Below are 12,622 nucleotides of genomic sequence, written 5' to 3'. Positions count from 1 at the left end.
CCCATGACTCAGGCTGTGACCTGGTCCCTCCTCCCTACTCAGGAGTCATCTCCCCTTCTCATGAATGTGGGAAGGACTCCAGGCCCAAAATGAGACAAGACTCTGCCTCCCCCCGACCCTCAGCCAACTAACTATCCTTTTTCCCCCTCAAGCCCCTTCAAGATTAAGGTGCTTCCAGCCCATGATGCCAGCAAGGTGCGGGCCAGCGGCCCCGGCCTCAATGCCGCTGGCATCCCTGCCAGCCTGCCTGTGGAGTTCACCATCGATGCCCGGGATGCTGGGGAGGGCTTGCTCACTGTCCAGATCCTGGTAAGTCCATGTGCTGCCCACCTCCCTGGTCAGGCTGTGGGCACAGACCAGCCTTGACCTCTGCTTCTCCCCCAGGACCCCGAGGGTAAGCCCAAGAAGGCCAACATCCGAGACAACGGGGATGGCACATACACTGTGTCCTATCTGCCGGACATGAGTGGCCGGTACACCATCACCATCAAGTACGGTGGTGACGAGATCCCCTACTCGCCCTTCCGCATCCATGCCCTGCCCACTGGGGACGCCAGCAAGTGCCTCGTCACAGGTGGGCACCCACTCCGCCTCCCCTGCCCCAGTCCCCTCTCCCACCTCCCCTGCCCTTACCCATCCCTTGTCCCCCACCCTCTCCTGAGTGTTTCATGGTCTCACATTCTTCTCTGTTTCCAGTGTCCATTGGAGGTCACGGCCTGGGTGAGTGCCCCTTCTCTTCTTGCTGTGGGCTGAGGTGGTGGAGGCAGTTGGGAACTGAGTGGGGCTGGGCATAGGGCCCCTACAGAACCCATGACCGGTTGCTTCTGTGTGGCAGGTGCCTGCCTGGGCCCCCGCATCCAGATTGGGGAGGAAACAGTGATCACAGTGGACGCCAAGGCAGCAGGCAAGGGGAAGGTGACGTGCACAGTGTCTACCCCGGATGGGGCAGAGCTCGACGTGGATGTGGTTGAGAACCACGATGGTACCTTCGACATCTACTACACTGCACCTGAGCCGGGCAAGTACGTCATCACCATCCGCTTCGGAGGCGAGCACATCCCCAACAGCCCCTTCCACGTGCTGGTAAGCTCTGCGGCCGCAGCAGGACTAGATGGTGGCTGGAGGGGGTGGGGGGCCAGCCTTACTAGCAGTAGCAAGGAATTCAGGACCTGTTGCCATGTCTGATGGCTTCTGGTCCCAGAGTGCTCCAGAGTTGAGCCTTTGCTTTCCCAGTAGCCTCCCAACCTGGGAGGTGAGCACAGCCCTGCCTCTGGCCCCTCTGGCAGTCGGTCAGCCCTCTCTGGCGGAATTTGCCATATTCCTCTCTGACCCTTGAGCCCACTGTTCCTGTACAGCTCCCCAAGGTGGCCCTGCAGGACAATGAAGCCCTCCAGAGGGTAAAGCACCCAAGATACCCATCCTGCCCCATGGGCAGCCCAGGATTTCGGGTCCCTGGGCCATTCTGAGTCAGCTCCTGGTCCCTAGAGCTGGTGAATACTGGCCTGCCACATCCTGTGCTCTCCGTGCCTTGCCTCCCAGGCGTGTGACCCCATGCCCCACGTGGAGGAGCCCTCTGATGTGCTGCAGCTGCACCGGCCCAGCGCCTACCCCACACACTGGGTACTGCCACCTCCCACCTGGGCCAGACCTCGCCCTCCTCCTCCTCTCCCTCCACTTCTTCCTTCTCTTCTTCAGTGGACAGGGCTGGGGCATGGTTTGAGGGCCGTCTTGGGGAGCAGGCGGGAGTCAGGCTGGGGAGACAGACCCCCAAGCTGGGCACAGCACTTCTTCTCCTGCAGCAGATGCTCCTCTCCTGCTCTCCAGTTTCAACATTAACCATCTTGTTCTTTCCTCATTTTCTCTGCCTTCAGTCATGGCTCAGGCCAAGCTCCCAGGCCTTCTCCAGCCAGTGACTGTTCCCTCTCACCTGCCATAGGCCACCGAGGAGCCAGTGGTGCCTGTAGAGCCAATGGAGTCCATGCTGAGACCCTTCAACCTGGTCATCCCCTTCACCGTGCAGAAAGGGGAGCTCACAGGTACTGCCCTGGGCCTTGAGGACTCAAAGGGAGGACACCTGCATTCAGGCCCAGCTCCTTGTGTCTGAGATGAAAGCTGGGGCCCAGAAAGGGGGTGTGAGCTACCCAGGATCACACAGCAATGTGGGCAGAGCTGGAACTCAGACTTAAGCCTTCTGTCTCCCAGCTCGGGGTTTGTCCTGATGCTCCAGGTTGTCACCTGGTGCCGGACCTCTGGGGTGGAGGCACAACCACACAGAGGTGGGGGCCTGGGACAGCAAGGGGGTTGAGGTAGGAGAAACTGAGGTCCCCCACATAACTGTGTCTGCCTGACAGGGGAGGTGCGGATGCCCTCCGGGAAGACGGCCCGGCCCAACATCACCGACAACAAGGATGGCACCATCACAGTGAGGTACGCACCCACCGAGAAAGGCCTGCACCACATGGGGATCAAGTATGACGGCAACCACATCCCTGGTGAGTTGGCGGCTGGGCTGGGCTTGGTTGGGCTGAGAGGAGCCCCACTGTGACTTCATCTGGGCCTGCCTTCTGTCAAAAAATATTCATTGAGCACCTGCTGTATGCAGACACCACAATAAGCGCTGGGGAGGCTGGTATCCTGGTGGGAGGCAGACTTCCACCAGTCAGGCCCCTACGGCAGAGATGTAGGGCTCAGCAGGGAGACTGTGGGAAGGTGCGGGGTGGGCTGAGGCGGGTTCAGGCAGCCCCTGTCCTTACTGACCGAGCCCCCTTTTTCCATCCACCCCCAGGGAGCCCCTTGCAGTTCTACGTGGATGCCATCAACAGCCGCCATGTCAGCGCCTATGGGCCAGGCCTGAGTCATGGCATGGTCAACAAGCCAGCCACCTTTACCATTGTCACCAAGGATGCTGGGGAAGGTGAGGGAGCTGCAGACAGGGGCTGTGAGGGGGAGGGGTAGATGATCAGGACCTCTGATCTCAGCCCCACTTCCACCTACAGGGGGTCTGTCCTTGGCCGTGGAGGGCCCGTCCAAGGCAGAGATCACCTGCAAGGACAACAAGGATGGCACCTGCACTGTATCCTACCTGCCTACGGCGCCTGGAGACTATAGCATCATCGTGCGCTTTGATGACAAGCACATCCCGGGGAGCCCCTTCACAGCCAAGATCACAGGTGGGTGGACATGTAGGCACCCACAGCCTATGACACCCCCCATCCCCAGCACACAATGGATGTACAAGCCTGGCGTGTTCAAGTCACCAGGCATTAGGGTAGGGCCCCCTTGAGGTGGAAGAGTTCATTTCTGGATGAATGTAAGGATGTAATTCTATTCTTTACAGCAGGTGAGAAACATTCAGCCACCCCCACCCCCACCCCCACCTCCCCTGCTCCAGCTCTGAAACATATATCTTGTTGAGGCTTTCAAGTTAGAGTATTGTTAATTCCCTTTGATAGCTAAGGAAACCAGTAGGCTCAGAGGGGCTAAGCAACTTGATCAGAGCCACACAGCTAGTAAAGGGTCTGTGTTGTCTAGTCCAGTCTAGTGTTTTGTCTCCATAAAATCATGTGACTTAAGATTGAAATTTGTGTAAATTAGGGATTTAACCGATTCAGGGGGACTAGGGTGCTGGGCCCACATTTGGCAGCTAAATGTGAATGAAGATTGCCCTCTCCCCAGTTTCTCTGTGCCTGTGAGTGGCCCCCAGTCTCTGCTGAGTCCAGCAGGGTCTGCCAGGAGGTCTCCTGAGCTCCATGAAGGCAGGGCCTGCCTGGAGTCACACTGCCTGACATGCCAACTCTCCCCCAGGCGATGACTCGATGAGGACTTCACAGCTGAACGTGGGCACCTCCACGGATGTGTCACTGAAGATCACCGAGAGTGACCTGAGCCAGCTGACTGCCAGCATCCGTGCCCCATCGGGCAATGAGGAGCCCTGCCTGCTGAAGCGCCTGCCCAACCGGCACATTGGTGAGCATGGGGCCACGGGAGGGGCCTGGGGGGAGCCGGGAAGGGACGCCGCCAGGCCCAGGGCTCCATGCCTGACCCCTCTTCTCCACAGGCATCTCCTTCACCCCCAAGGAGGTTGGGGAGCACGTGGTGAGCGTGCGCAAGAGTGGCAAGCACGTCACCAATAGCCCCTTCAAGATCCTGGTGGGGCCGTCTGAGATCGGGGACGCTAGCAAGGTGCGGGTCTGGGGCAAGGGCCTGTCTGAGGGACACACGTTCCAGGTGGCGGAGTTCATCGTGGACACTCGTAATGCAGGTGCTTCTTGCCCCAGAGACCCCTCATTTCAGCTGGTGCCTCTAATGAGGACTAGTCCTTTCCTGCCCCATGCCCCTTGGCCATACCCTCCTCCCTGAACTTCCTGGCCCAGTCTCTCCTGAGATTCATATTCTGGGGCCCAATGAAGAAAGTGGGCACCATGTCACTTCTCTCACATTTAAGAGAAAGTTCAGCTGTCCTGAGTTTCTGTCTCTCACTCACTGGCACCCAAGAGGCCTGCCCTGGGGAATTTCCAAGACTGCCTCTCCCTGACTATCTGGGTCAGTGCCTGGCTTGCCCCTTCTCCTCCTGCTGAGCCATCTTTTGTTAGTGGTTATGATAGACCTGGGGTGCCCATTCTGGATGGAGCCTGCAGTTTGGGGAGGGGAGAACAGAACGGCAGTGGGGACTGAGGGAGATGTGTCTCTTGCTTTCCGGTAGGTTATGGGGGCCTGGGGCTGAGTATTGAAGGCCCTAGCAAGGTGGACATCAACTGTGAGGATATGGAGGATGGCACATGCAAAGTCACCTACTGCCCCACTGAACCTGGCACCTACATCATCAACATCAAGTTTGCCGACAAGCACGTGCCGGGTAAGACTCCAGGCGGTGGCTGGGACAAGCCAGGAGGCTAGAGGCAAGGGATCTAAGACCCCTTTCTCCTGCTACAGGAAGCCCATTCACGGTGAAGGTTACTGGCGAGGGCCGCATGAAGGAAAGCATCACCCGGCGCAGGCAGGCGCCTTCTATTGCCACCATCGGCAGCACTTGCGACCTTAACCTCAAGATCCCAGGTGGGAGCCAGGAAGAGCCTGGGCAGGATGGGGCAATGGGGAGGGCCCCGATCCTGCCCCCAGGGTCTCTGTCCTGCTGGCTCATTTCTCCTCTCCCTCCCCTCCCCTTCCCTGGCTCTGTGTGTCCCACAGGGAACTGGTTCCAGATGGTGTCTGCCCAGGAGCGCCTGACACGCACCTTCACCCGCAGCAGCCACACGTATACCCGCACGGAGCGCACAGAGATTAGCAAGACACGGGGCGGGGAGACCAAGCGTGAGGTGCGGGTGGAGGAGTCCACCCAGGTTGGCGGAGACCCCTTCCCCACCGTCTTCGGGGACTTTCTGGGTCGAGAACGCCTAGGCTCTTTTGGCAGCATCACCCGCCAGCAGGAGGGTGAGCAGAGCCAGGGTCTTCCCGGGGAGGCTGGGCCTTCCATCCCTTGGGGCAAGGAGAGGGTTTTACTTGGAGGGAAGAAGGGGCTAGGAGCAGCCCAAGTGTCACCCTGACACACCCCACCCCCTGCAGGTGAGGCCAGCTCTCAGGATATGACCGCACAGGTGACCAGCCCGTCCGGCAAGACAGAAGCTGCAGAGATCGTGGAGGGGGAGGACAGCGCGTACAGCGTGCGCTTTGTGCCCCAGGAGATGGGGCCCCACACGGTCACTGTCAAGTACCGCGGGCAGCATGTGCCAGGCAGCCCCTTTCAGTTCACCGTGGGGCCACTGGGTGAAGGTGGTGCCCACAAGGTGCGGGCTGGAGGCACAGGGCTGGAGCGAGGGGTGGCCGGTGTGCCAGGTAAGGGGGAGGAAGCCGAGATAGGGGATGGGGGCAGGGCAGCTGGCAGGATGGGCAATGGTGCTGAACAGCCGCCCCTGTCCTGCTTCCGTCTCCAGCCGAATTCAGCATCTGGACCCGAGAAGCAGGTGCCGGGGGCCTGTCTATTGCTGTGGAGGGGCCCAGCAAGGCGGAGATTGCATTTGAGGACCGCAAAGATGGCTCCTGCGGGGTCTCCTATGTTGTCCAGGAACCAGGTGGGTGTCCACAGTGGAGCTGGGCCTGAATAACCTTCCAGACTGGGCTTTTGCTCACTGACCAGGCAGGAGAAGGGGCTACTGAACTGATTCTTCACCTGGGCTGCTGCTCTTTCTCTGCTGTCTACCTTCACCCCACACCCGGGGAATGCACATCTGTCTCCAGGAGCTTGTCCTGGAAGAGGCGAGGGTGGAGGTGGCTCTGCCTTGCCATCGCATCCTGGGGCCTATGCTGACTGGCTTTACCTCCTCAGGTGACTATGAGGTCTCCATCAAGTTCAACGATGAGCACATCCCAGACAGCCCCTTTGTGGTACCCGTGGCCTCCCTCTCAGATGATGCTCGCCGTCTCACCGTCACCAGCCTCCAGGTGTGTGCCCAGGGATGGGGCCCCTCTGCCACCCTGAGAGATGGGCAGGAGTAGAGGATGGCAGGCCCATGTGGCCAGGGACTTAGCAGTGACCTTCAAAGGTCGAGACAGACATCTCCTCTCTCCCAGTATCTGTACAGCAGGGGGCTCCATGCCCCTTCCAGCTGCGGCTCAGGGTAGTCTTATCAGAACCCTTGTGTTTCTCCTCCCCCCAGCCCTACCCCAACTCTAGAGCTGGGCTCTGTGCCCCACCCCCCCAGCCTCCCCATTGGCCCACCTCCCCCCTTGAGCACCCCTAGCCAGTCCAGGCCACTCTCCTCTATACTCATCAGAGTCCACACAGCTCTAGCAGCTTTGTCATTAGGCCCACTTTACGATGTCTGGGTCTTACCTCCTCAGCCAGGACAGGGCACGTCATCTCTGGTGCCCTGCCTGCCCAGAACAGCCAGTGGGCCCACCTCCTGCAGGTGGATGCTGGGGTCACAGACCCAGCCCCCTACTGCTACTGTAGTCTTGCTGAGGGCCTCTGGGAGCTGGTCCAGGTGGCAGGAGCCAGGCTGGGCATGTGGTGAAAGCAGTGCCAGCTTGCAGAGAGGAAAGCTCCAGACCCTCCCAGGAGTCTGAGCACCCTCTGTGACCTCTACAGGAGACGGGGCTCAAGGTGAACCAGCCGGCGTCCTTTGCGGTGCAGCTGAACGGTGCTCGGGGTGTGATCGATGCTAGGGTGCACACGCCCTCGGGTGCAGTGGAGGAGTGCTACGTCTCCGAGCTGGACAGTGGTGAGCTGGCCCAGTCCCTGTCAGGCTAGGACCTTCTTGGAAAGGGAGGGGAAGGACAAAAGCTCACCTAACAATCTCTGCCCCACAGACAAGCACACCATCCGCTTCATTCCCCATGAGAATGGCGTCCACTCCATCGATGTCAAGTTCAACGGTGCCCACATCCCTGGCAGTCCCTTCAAGATCCGCGTTGGGGAGCAGAGCCAGGCTGGAGACCCAGGCTTGGTGTCAGCCTACGGTCCTGGGCTTGAGGGAGGCACTACAGGTGAGTGGCTGGGAGGAGGAGGTGATATTGAGGTACTTAGCCCCCAGTCCTGGGGCAGTGCTGATGAGCTCTGAGTCCTCACAGAGGCCTGCTCCAGGGAGCCTGGGCTCCAGCCTACCCACCTCTGGGCCCCAAACCCTTTCTGCCTACACCCTTGCTACCTCTGGTCCCCAGGCGTGTCATCAGAGTTCATCGTCAACACCTTGAACGCGGGCTCAGGGGCCTTGTCTGTCACCATTGATGGCCCCTCCAAGGTGCAGCTGGACTGTCGGGAGTGTCCTGAGGGCCACGTGGTCACTTACACTCCCATGGCCCCTGGCAACTACCTCATTGCCATCAAGTATGGTGGCCCACAGCACATCGTGGGCAGCCCCTTCAAGGCCAAAGTCACAGGTGAGTGTCCTGGAGGGGGGAGGTCCTGGATGACTCCAGTAGCCGGTCACACCCACGTCATATCTGCCCCAAACATCAAGGTCAGGTTACCAGGGATAAAGCGGGCCTGGCTTTACACAGCACACCATTCTCTACATTCTCCACATGGACTCGTGTAGATCATTTTTCAAAAATCAAATCCTCCCTCTTTATTGTTGTCCGTCACTCAACTAATCTTTTCCCTGTGGTGGCTCCCCAAGCTTTCACTTAGCTTTCTGCCCTTCTGGCTTCCAAGAAGAGAGAGCTCAGTAAATATTTAGCCAGCATTCCTTTTGGAAGCTGCATGAAGGATTAGTTGGATACATGATCCTTTTTAAAGCAAGACTCTACCCTGTGACTTGGGGTCCCAGACAAAGCCCAGACTGGGGGTGGGGGGCGGAGCCATCCGAGGCCCCAGACCTCAAGATAAGCCTGCCCTGCCACCCTGGCTCATTAGGAATGGGGGGCCACTCCTAGGATGCTACAGCTGAGGAAGGGAACGTGGGGCTGTCAGTGTCGGCAGAGGGCTCACCTAGGGAAGAGTATGCCGCTGACCTGGCTTGTGGCCGCCCCACTCTTGCCCCTCAGGTCCCCGGCTGTCTGGAGGCCACAGCCTTCATGAAACATCCACAGTTTTGGTGGAGACTGTGACCAAGTCATCCTCAAGCCGGGGCTCCAGCTATAGCTCCATCCCCAAGTTCTCATCGGATGCCAGCAAGGTGGTGACACGGGGCCCCGGGCTGTCCCAGGCCTTCGTGGGCCAGAAGAACTCCTTCACCGTGGACTGCAGCAAAGCAGGCAAGCCACTGGGGGAGAGGGGCCAGTTTCCTGGGGTGGGCAAATGCGCAAGAACGTGAGGCCAAGGGCTGTGGTGCGAGCCTGTCCCTTGCTGCCCTCCTCTCCAGGCACCAACATGATGATGGTGGGCGTGCATGGGCCCAAGACCCCCTGTGAGGAGGTGTATGTGAAGCACATGGGGAACCGAGTGTACAACGTCACCTACACCGTCAAGGAGAAAGGGGACTACATCCTCATCGTCAAGTGGGGCGACGAAAGTGTTCCCGGAAGCCCCTTCAAAGTCAATGTGCCCTGAATCCCAGAAGTGCCTCCCCCAGCCTCGGCCCCCACCTCTGGCCAAACACACTCACATACACACATACACACACGCAAAAGGGCCACACCCAGATGCACACACGCAGAATCATACACCTCAAACACCTGCCCTGGGGTGGACTGAGTGGCTCTGACCCCCACCCCACCAGGGCCCTGGGGTTGGAGGGCCTTGTCTGTCCTGGGGCCATGTCCCTTGCCTCAAACGTGACATGAGAGTGGACTGGGGGTTGGGGGGCCAGGGAAGCCCTGAGTTTTCTGGTGGGGCTGAGGCCAGTGGGGGAGCACATGTTTGGGGGTGTCTGTGTGTGTGAGAGAGGTCACCCTCCAACTGCACTGCTGGCCAGGCCTCCTTGCCGCTGAGGACTGCGTCCAGCCCCTCTGGCAGCCACAACCCCAGAGTGTTAAGGACTTGGAAGAGAGCACAATCCGAGGAGAAAACGGACCCCACACCAGCAGCAGCAGCCTTGGCATGTGGCCTGGCCCTGGGAGATTTAGATCCCAGCCAGGCTTCCTGAGGGACTGATTTCTCTCTTTTTTTTTTTTTATTATGATTGCACAGCTCTGCCCCATGGGGGGCCTTTTTTACACACTGCGAGGCCCAGCTTTCTGGGGGGATTTTTGCACATGTCATGCGGCTCAGGTGGGAGCTGCTTAGGTGGAAAACTCCAAATAAAGTGCGGCCTGTCGCAGAGGCTTGGCTGTTCCTTGTGTGTGTGCTCCCCGTGGCTGGCTGTCTCTGGCTGCTGACGCTGAACCAGGCCCCAGGAGGCAGAGGCCAGGCTGCCTTATCCCTGGAGGACTGACTCAGACCAAGGGGAAGTACCTGGGGCAGACCTCTGGGCTGTCTTTGTGGGGAGGTCTGGAATGCTAGCAGATTCCTTGAAAGAATCATGGATGGCAGTGGGGTGTCCGGGATGTGGTCTTGGTCCTCAGATTCTTGGAGAGCTGCTGGGTGGGAAAGGGAGGTGGACACTTACATTCTAGAAGACTGCCCTAGGACCACCAGGAGGCCAGTTTCCATTCAGCCTGATTTCAAAGATGTTCTCAAAATTAGGACCTTAAAGCAGCACTGACAGAAGCAGGAATGCTCCTCGCTCAGCAGGCAGGCAGAACCTCATGCAAACCCAGGGCTCTTTCACTCCCGCCAGGTCCTGGGTCAGTCTGGGCCTGCTCCCTCCCCACCTCCAGCCCTGACCTTGCTTAGGGCCTCCTTCCTGAACTGGCCCCTCCACTAACCTCCCTCCAACCCACCTTTCATGCTGCAGCCAGAGGGGGTCACATCAAAGGGACTATGGATGGCCCTTCTGAATGTCCTTCTGCTCCAGGCTAGTCTACGTGTCCTAATGAGGCCTCCAAGGTCTCTAGGTTCAGACACCAGCCTCCCTACCTGTTTATTCAAAAAGTGCCCAGAGTCAGGCAGTGTGCCCTCCACCTCCATTTCTCCTCACAACCTCTGGTTCCCCAGGCACCCATGTGGCATTTTGGGCCTCTGCCCAGGAACACCCTTGCCTCTCCACACTCATCTTCTGGCCAATGGGAAGCTTTCCTGAACCCCTCCCTGCCCCTCCCCAGGTCAGCCCCCTAGTTCTCACACTGCCCCGAGCACATTTCTGGCTGCATTTACTACTTTCATCTGTGACTGTGTATCTTAGAGGGTCAGTCTCCCCCACCAGACTGAGCCCCTTGACCCCGGGAGGTCTAATACAGACAGCTATGATGAATGAATAAATGCATGAGCAACTGAGTACCCAGAGCAGGGTAAAGCAGCATTTCACTCAATTGATCCGCCAACTCTAGACTCACCCCAAACATTTCAGCACACGGTGATGAGTCAGCCAGAGCAAATGCAACATACAAGGCCTGCCTCCGAATCCCCCCCACCTTCACTGGGTAACCTGTCTGCCTCCCAACTCCTCTTTAAGTTTCTTCTTTCCCCTCCCTCTCCTGAGTCCTGCCCCCTCAGGACCGCTCCAGGGCCGCTCTGTATGTCTACTCACCTCCTCGTGATATTTTCTACTCTCCCCTCGATCTTGAGGGAGCTCCTTGAGGACAGAAATCGCATTTTATCAATCTTGGTCCTCAGCCTCGCCATGTCCACATTTGATACATGCTGGGTGAATGAAGGAGTGTGTGATAAATGTGGCACTCTCCTAGCTTCCTACTTAACCTGAAAGGCCCTTTGAAGGCAGAATCCATTCTCAAGTACCCAACCACTCATGGCCATTAAGGGTCAGTTCTGTGCCAGGCACCGAACCAGTTGCTTCTACACACACCCTTCCTCACTCTGCCTTCCCTCCCACCTCGCCCCAGGTGGGAGCATTTCCCTGCATGGTTTGCTGGCCTCCTTCTCAGCTTCTGCTGCCCTCCCCACCTGTTTGTGGATGTGTTTACGAATATCCAGCCCAGCTGCTCTCCCCCAACTACAGTCTGGTCATGCGTGCTGAGCACTGAGGGACTCCATCTCACTTAATCCCAACAGCCCTACAATGCTGGCATACTATTATCTGAAGAGACCAAGGTCCTCAGAATTTTGGTAATGAGTCCCAAATTACATCTCCAAGAAGCAGGGCCAAAATTCAAACCAAATGTATTCAAGTCCTGAGCCTATCATACGTGCAACGATTAGACTAGGCCAGCTGGATGTCTCACCTGCTCTAAACTTGCAAATCACATGCCAGATGCCAGGATGCCTATTTGTTAAAAGGGAGGAGGAATGAGTGGCCCTTTCTTTTCAACATGTTCATCTCACAGAGTTCACTCTCTTGGGACTGTTACTCCTGTCCACCTACCTAGCTGCACAGGCCAGAAACCTGGAGGTCACCTGGGTCTCACTCCCCAAATATATCCAATCCAAAACCCCATTCTGTCCATTCTGTCTTTAAATATATCTTGACTCCACCTACTTCTCCACATTCCCCATCACCACTACCTGGGTTCTGGCCACCATCATCTCATTACCACAATGGTTTCTCTGCCTTCAGTCTTGCCTCTGCACACAGCACGGTCTCGATGCTATTTATATCATTCTCGTGCTTAAATTTCTTCAGTTACTTCAGAATAAGTTTGTCCTCAGGATAACCTCCAGATTCTTTAACTTTTCTTGAAAGCACTTATACTTTCTAGTCTCTTAAGTCTTTGCACATGCCATTGCTCTTCCCTAAAACACCTTCTTGTCTTCATCTCTATCCCCTGCATCCTGCTGGCAACCCTCTTTGCGCGCCCCACCTCCCCCCATGAGTTAGTTACACCTGTTGTGTGCTTCCACGTACTTTTCACATTTTACCAATTAACACATTGCTTTGTCAATGCTCTACCGCACTAAAGAGGATCATCATTAACTTGTTCATCCTTTTATTAATTGAACAAATACGTAGTAGTTGTTAACTATGTGCCGTAGTTACATACATACACGACACAGACTCGGACCTTACCCTCGAGAACCGTCTTTTCTTCTCCGGCGTCTCGGTGTCTAACAGCAGTAGGCTCCACAAGTTTGTTGAAGGAACGCGCTAACGTGATTGCGCAAGCCGGTGATGCCGCGCGGGCTTCTGGGAACCGTAGCCCTCGGGTTCTGGCCTCTCTTTATGGCGCAGGCGTATTCACATTCAGGCGCTCT

At 57.5% G+C, this 12,622-nt stretch overlaps 1 protein-coding gene and 1 long non-coding RNA gene across 4 annotated transcripts in view; one reads left to right on the top strand and one right to left on the bottom strand.

Annotated features, from left to right (window-relative positions):
* Positions 1 to 9,695, top strand: part of FLNC (filamin C) — a 27,536-nt gene extending 17,841 nt beyond the window's left edge. Inside the window, exons 27-48 of one of the 2 annotated variants that reach the window (XM_010975641.3) lie at positions 153 to 309; positions 385 to 574; positions 697 to 720; positions 836 to 1,083; positions 1,540 to 1,620; positions 1,937 to 2,036; positions 2,352 to 2,492; positions 2,786 to 2,914; positions 2,997 to 3,170; positions 3,805 to 3,966; positions 4,058 to 4,261; positions 4,703 to 4,855; positions 4,933 to 5,055; positions 5,188 to 5,430; positions 5,563 to 5,832; positions 5,931 to 6,068; positions 6,323 to 6,438; positions 7,085 to 7,217; positions 7,306 to 7,482; positions 7,657 to 7,875; positions 8,482 to 8,691; positions 8,799 to 9,695. In XM_010975641.3, the coding sequence (XP_010973943.2) occupies positions 153 to 309; positions 385 to 574; positions 697 to 720; positions 836 to 1,083; positions 1,540 to 1,620; positions 1,937 to 2,036; positions 2,352 to 2,492; positions 2,786 to 2,914; positions 2,997 to 3,170; positions 3,805 to 3,966; positions 4,058 to 4,261; positions 4,703 to 4,855; positions 4,933 to 5,055; positions 5,188 to 5,430; positions 5,563 to 5,832; positions 5,931 to 6,068; positions 6,323 to 6,438; positions 7,085 to 7,217; positions 7,306 to 7,482; positions 7,657 to 7,875; positions 8,482 to 8,691; positions 8,799 to 8,986 (3,580 nt within the window). In that variant the 3' untranslated portion in view covers positions 8,987 to 9,695. The remainder of the gene's footprint in view (positions 1 to 152; positions 310 to 384; positions 575 to 696; positions 721 to 835; positions 1,084 to 1,539; positions 1,621 to 1,936; positions 2,037 to 2,351; positions 2,493 to 2,785; positions 2,915 to 2,996; positions 3,171 to 3,804; positions 3,967 to 4,057; positions 4,262 to 4,702; positions 4,856 to 4,932; positions 5,056 to 5,187; positions 5,431 to 5,562; positions 5,833 to 5,930; positions 6,069 to 6,322; positions 6,439 to 7,084; positions 7,218 to 7,305; positions 7,483 to 7,656; positions 7,876 to 8,481; positions 8,692 to 8,798) is intronic. The other variant, XM_031455330.2, reaches the window with a different exon arrangement.
* Positions 9,681 to 12,622, bottom strand: LOC105085370 (uncharacterized). Of its 2 annotated transcripts, none has more exons than XR_836798.3 (3): positions 12,438 to 12,622; positions 11,004 to 11,116; positions 9,681 to 9,954 (listed from the first exon to the last, which is right to left on the bottom strand). It is a non-coding gene; the product is annotated as an uncharacterized LOC105085370 (long non-coding RNA). The 2 variants fall into 2 exon arrangements; XR_836797.3 differs by having other exon boundaries at positions 9,681 to 9,951; positions 12,438 to 12,620.

Source organism: Camelus dromedarius, chromosome 7, assembly GCF_036321535.1.
Source record: "Camelus dromedarius isolate mCamDro1 chromosome 7, mCamDro1.pat, whole genome shotgun sequence".
NCBI classification, from domain to species: Eukaryota; Metazoa; Chordata; class Mammalia; order Artiodactyla; family Camelidae; genus Camelus; species Camelus dromedarius.
The sequence above is the reverse complement of the archived record's forward strand: the minus strand, read 5'-3'. Positions and strand labels throughout refer to the sequence as shown.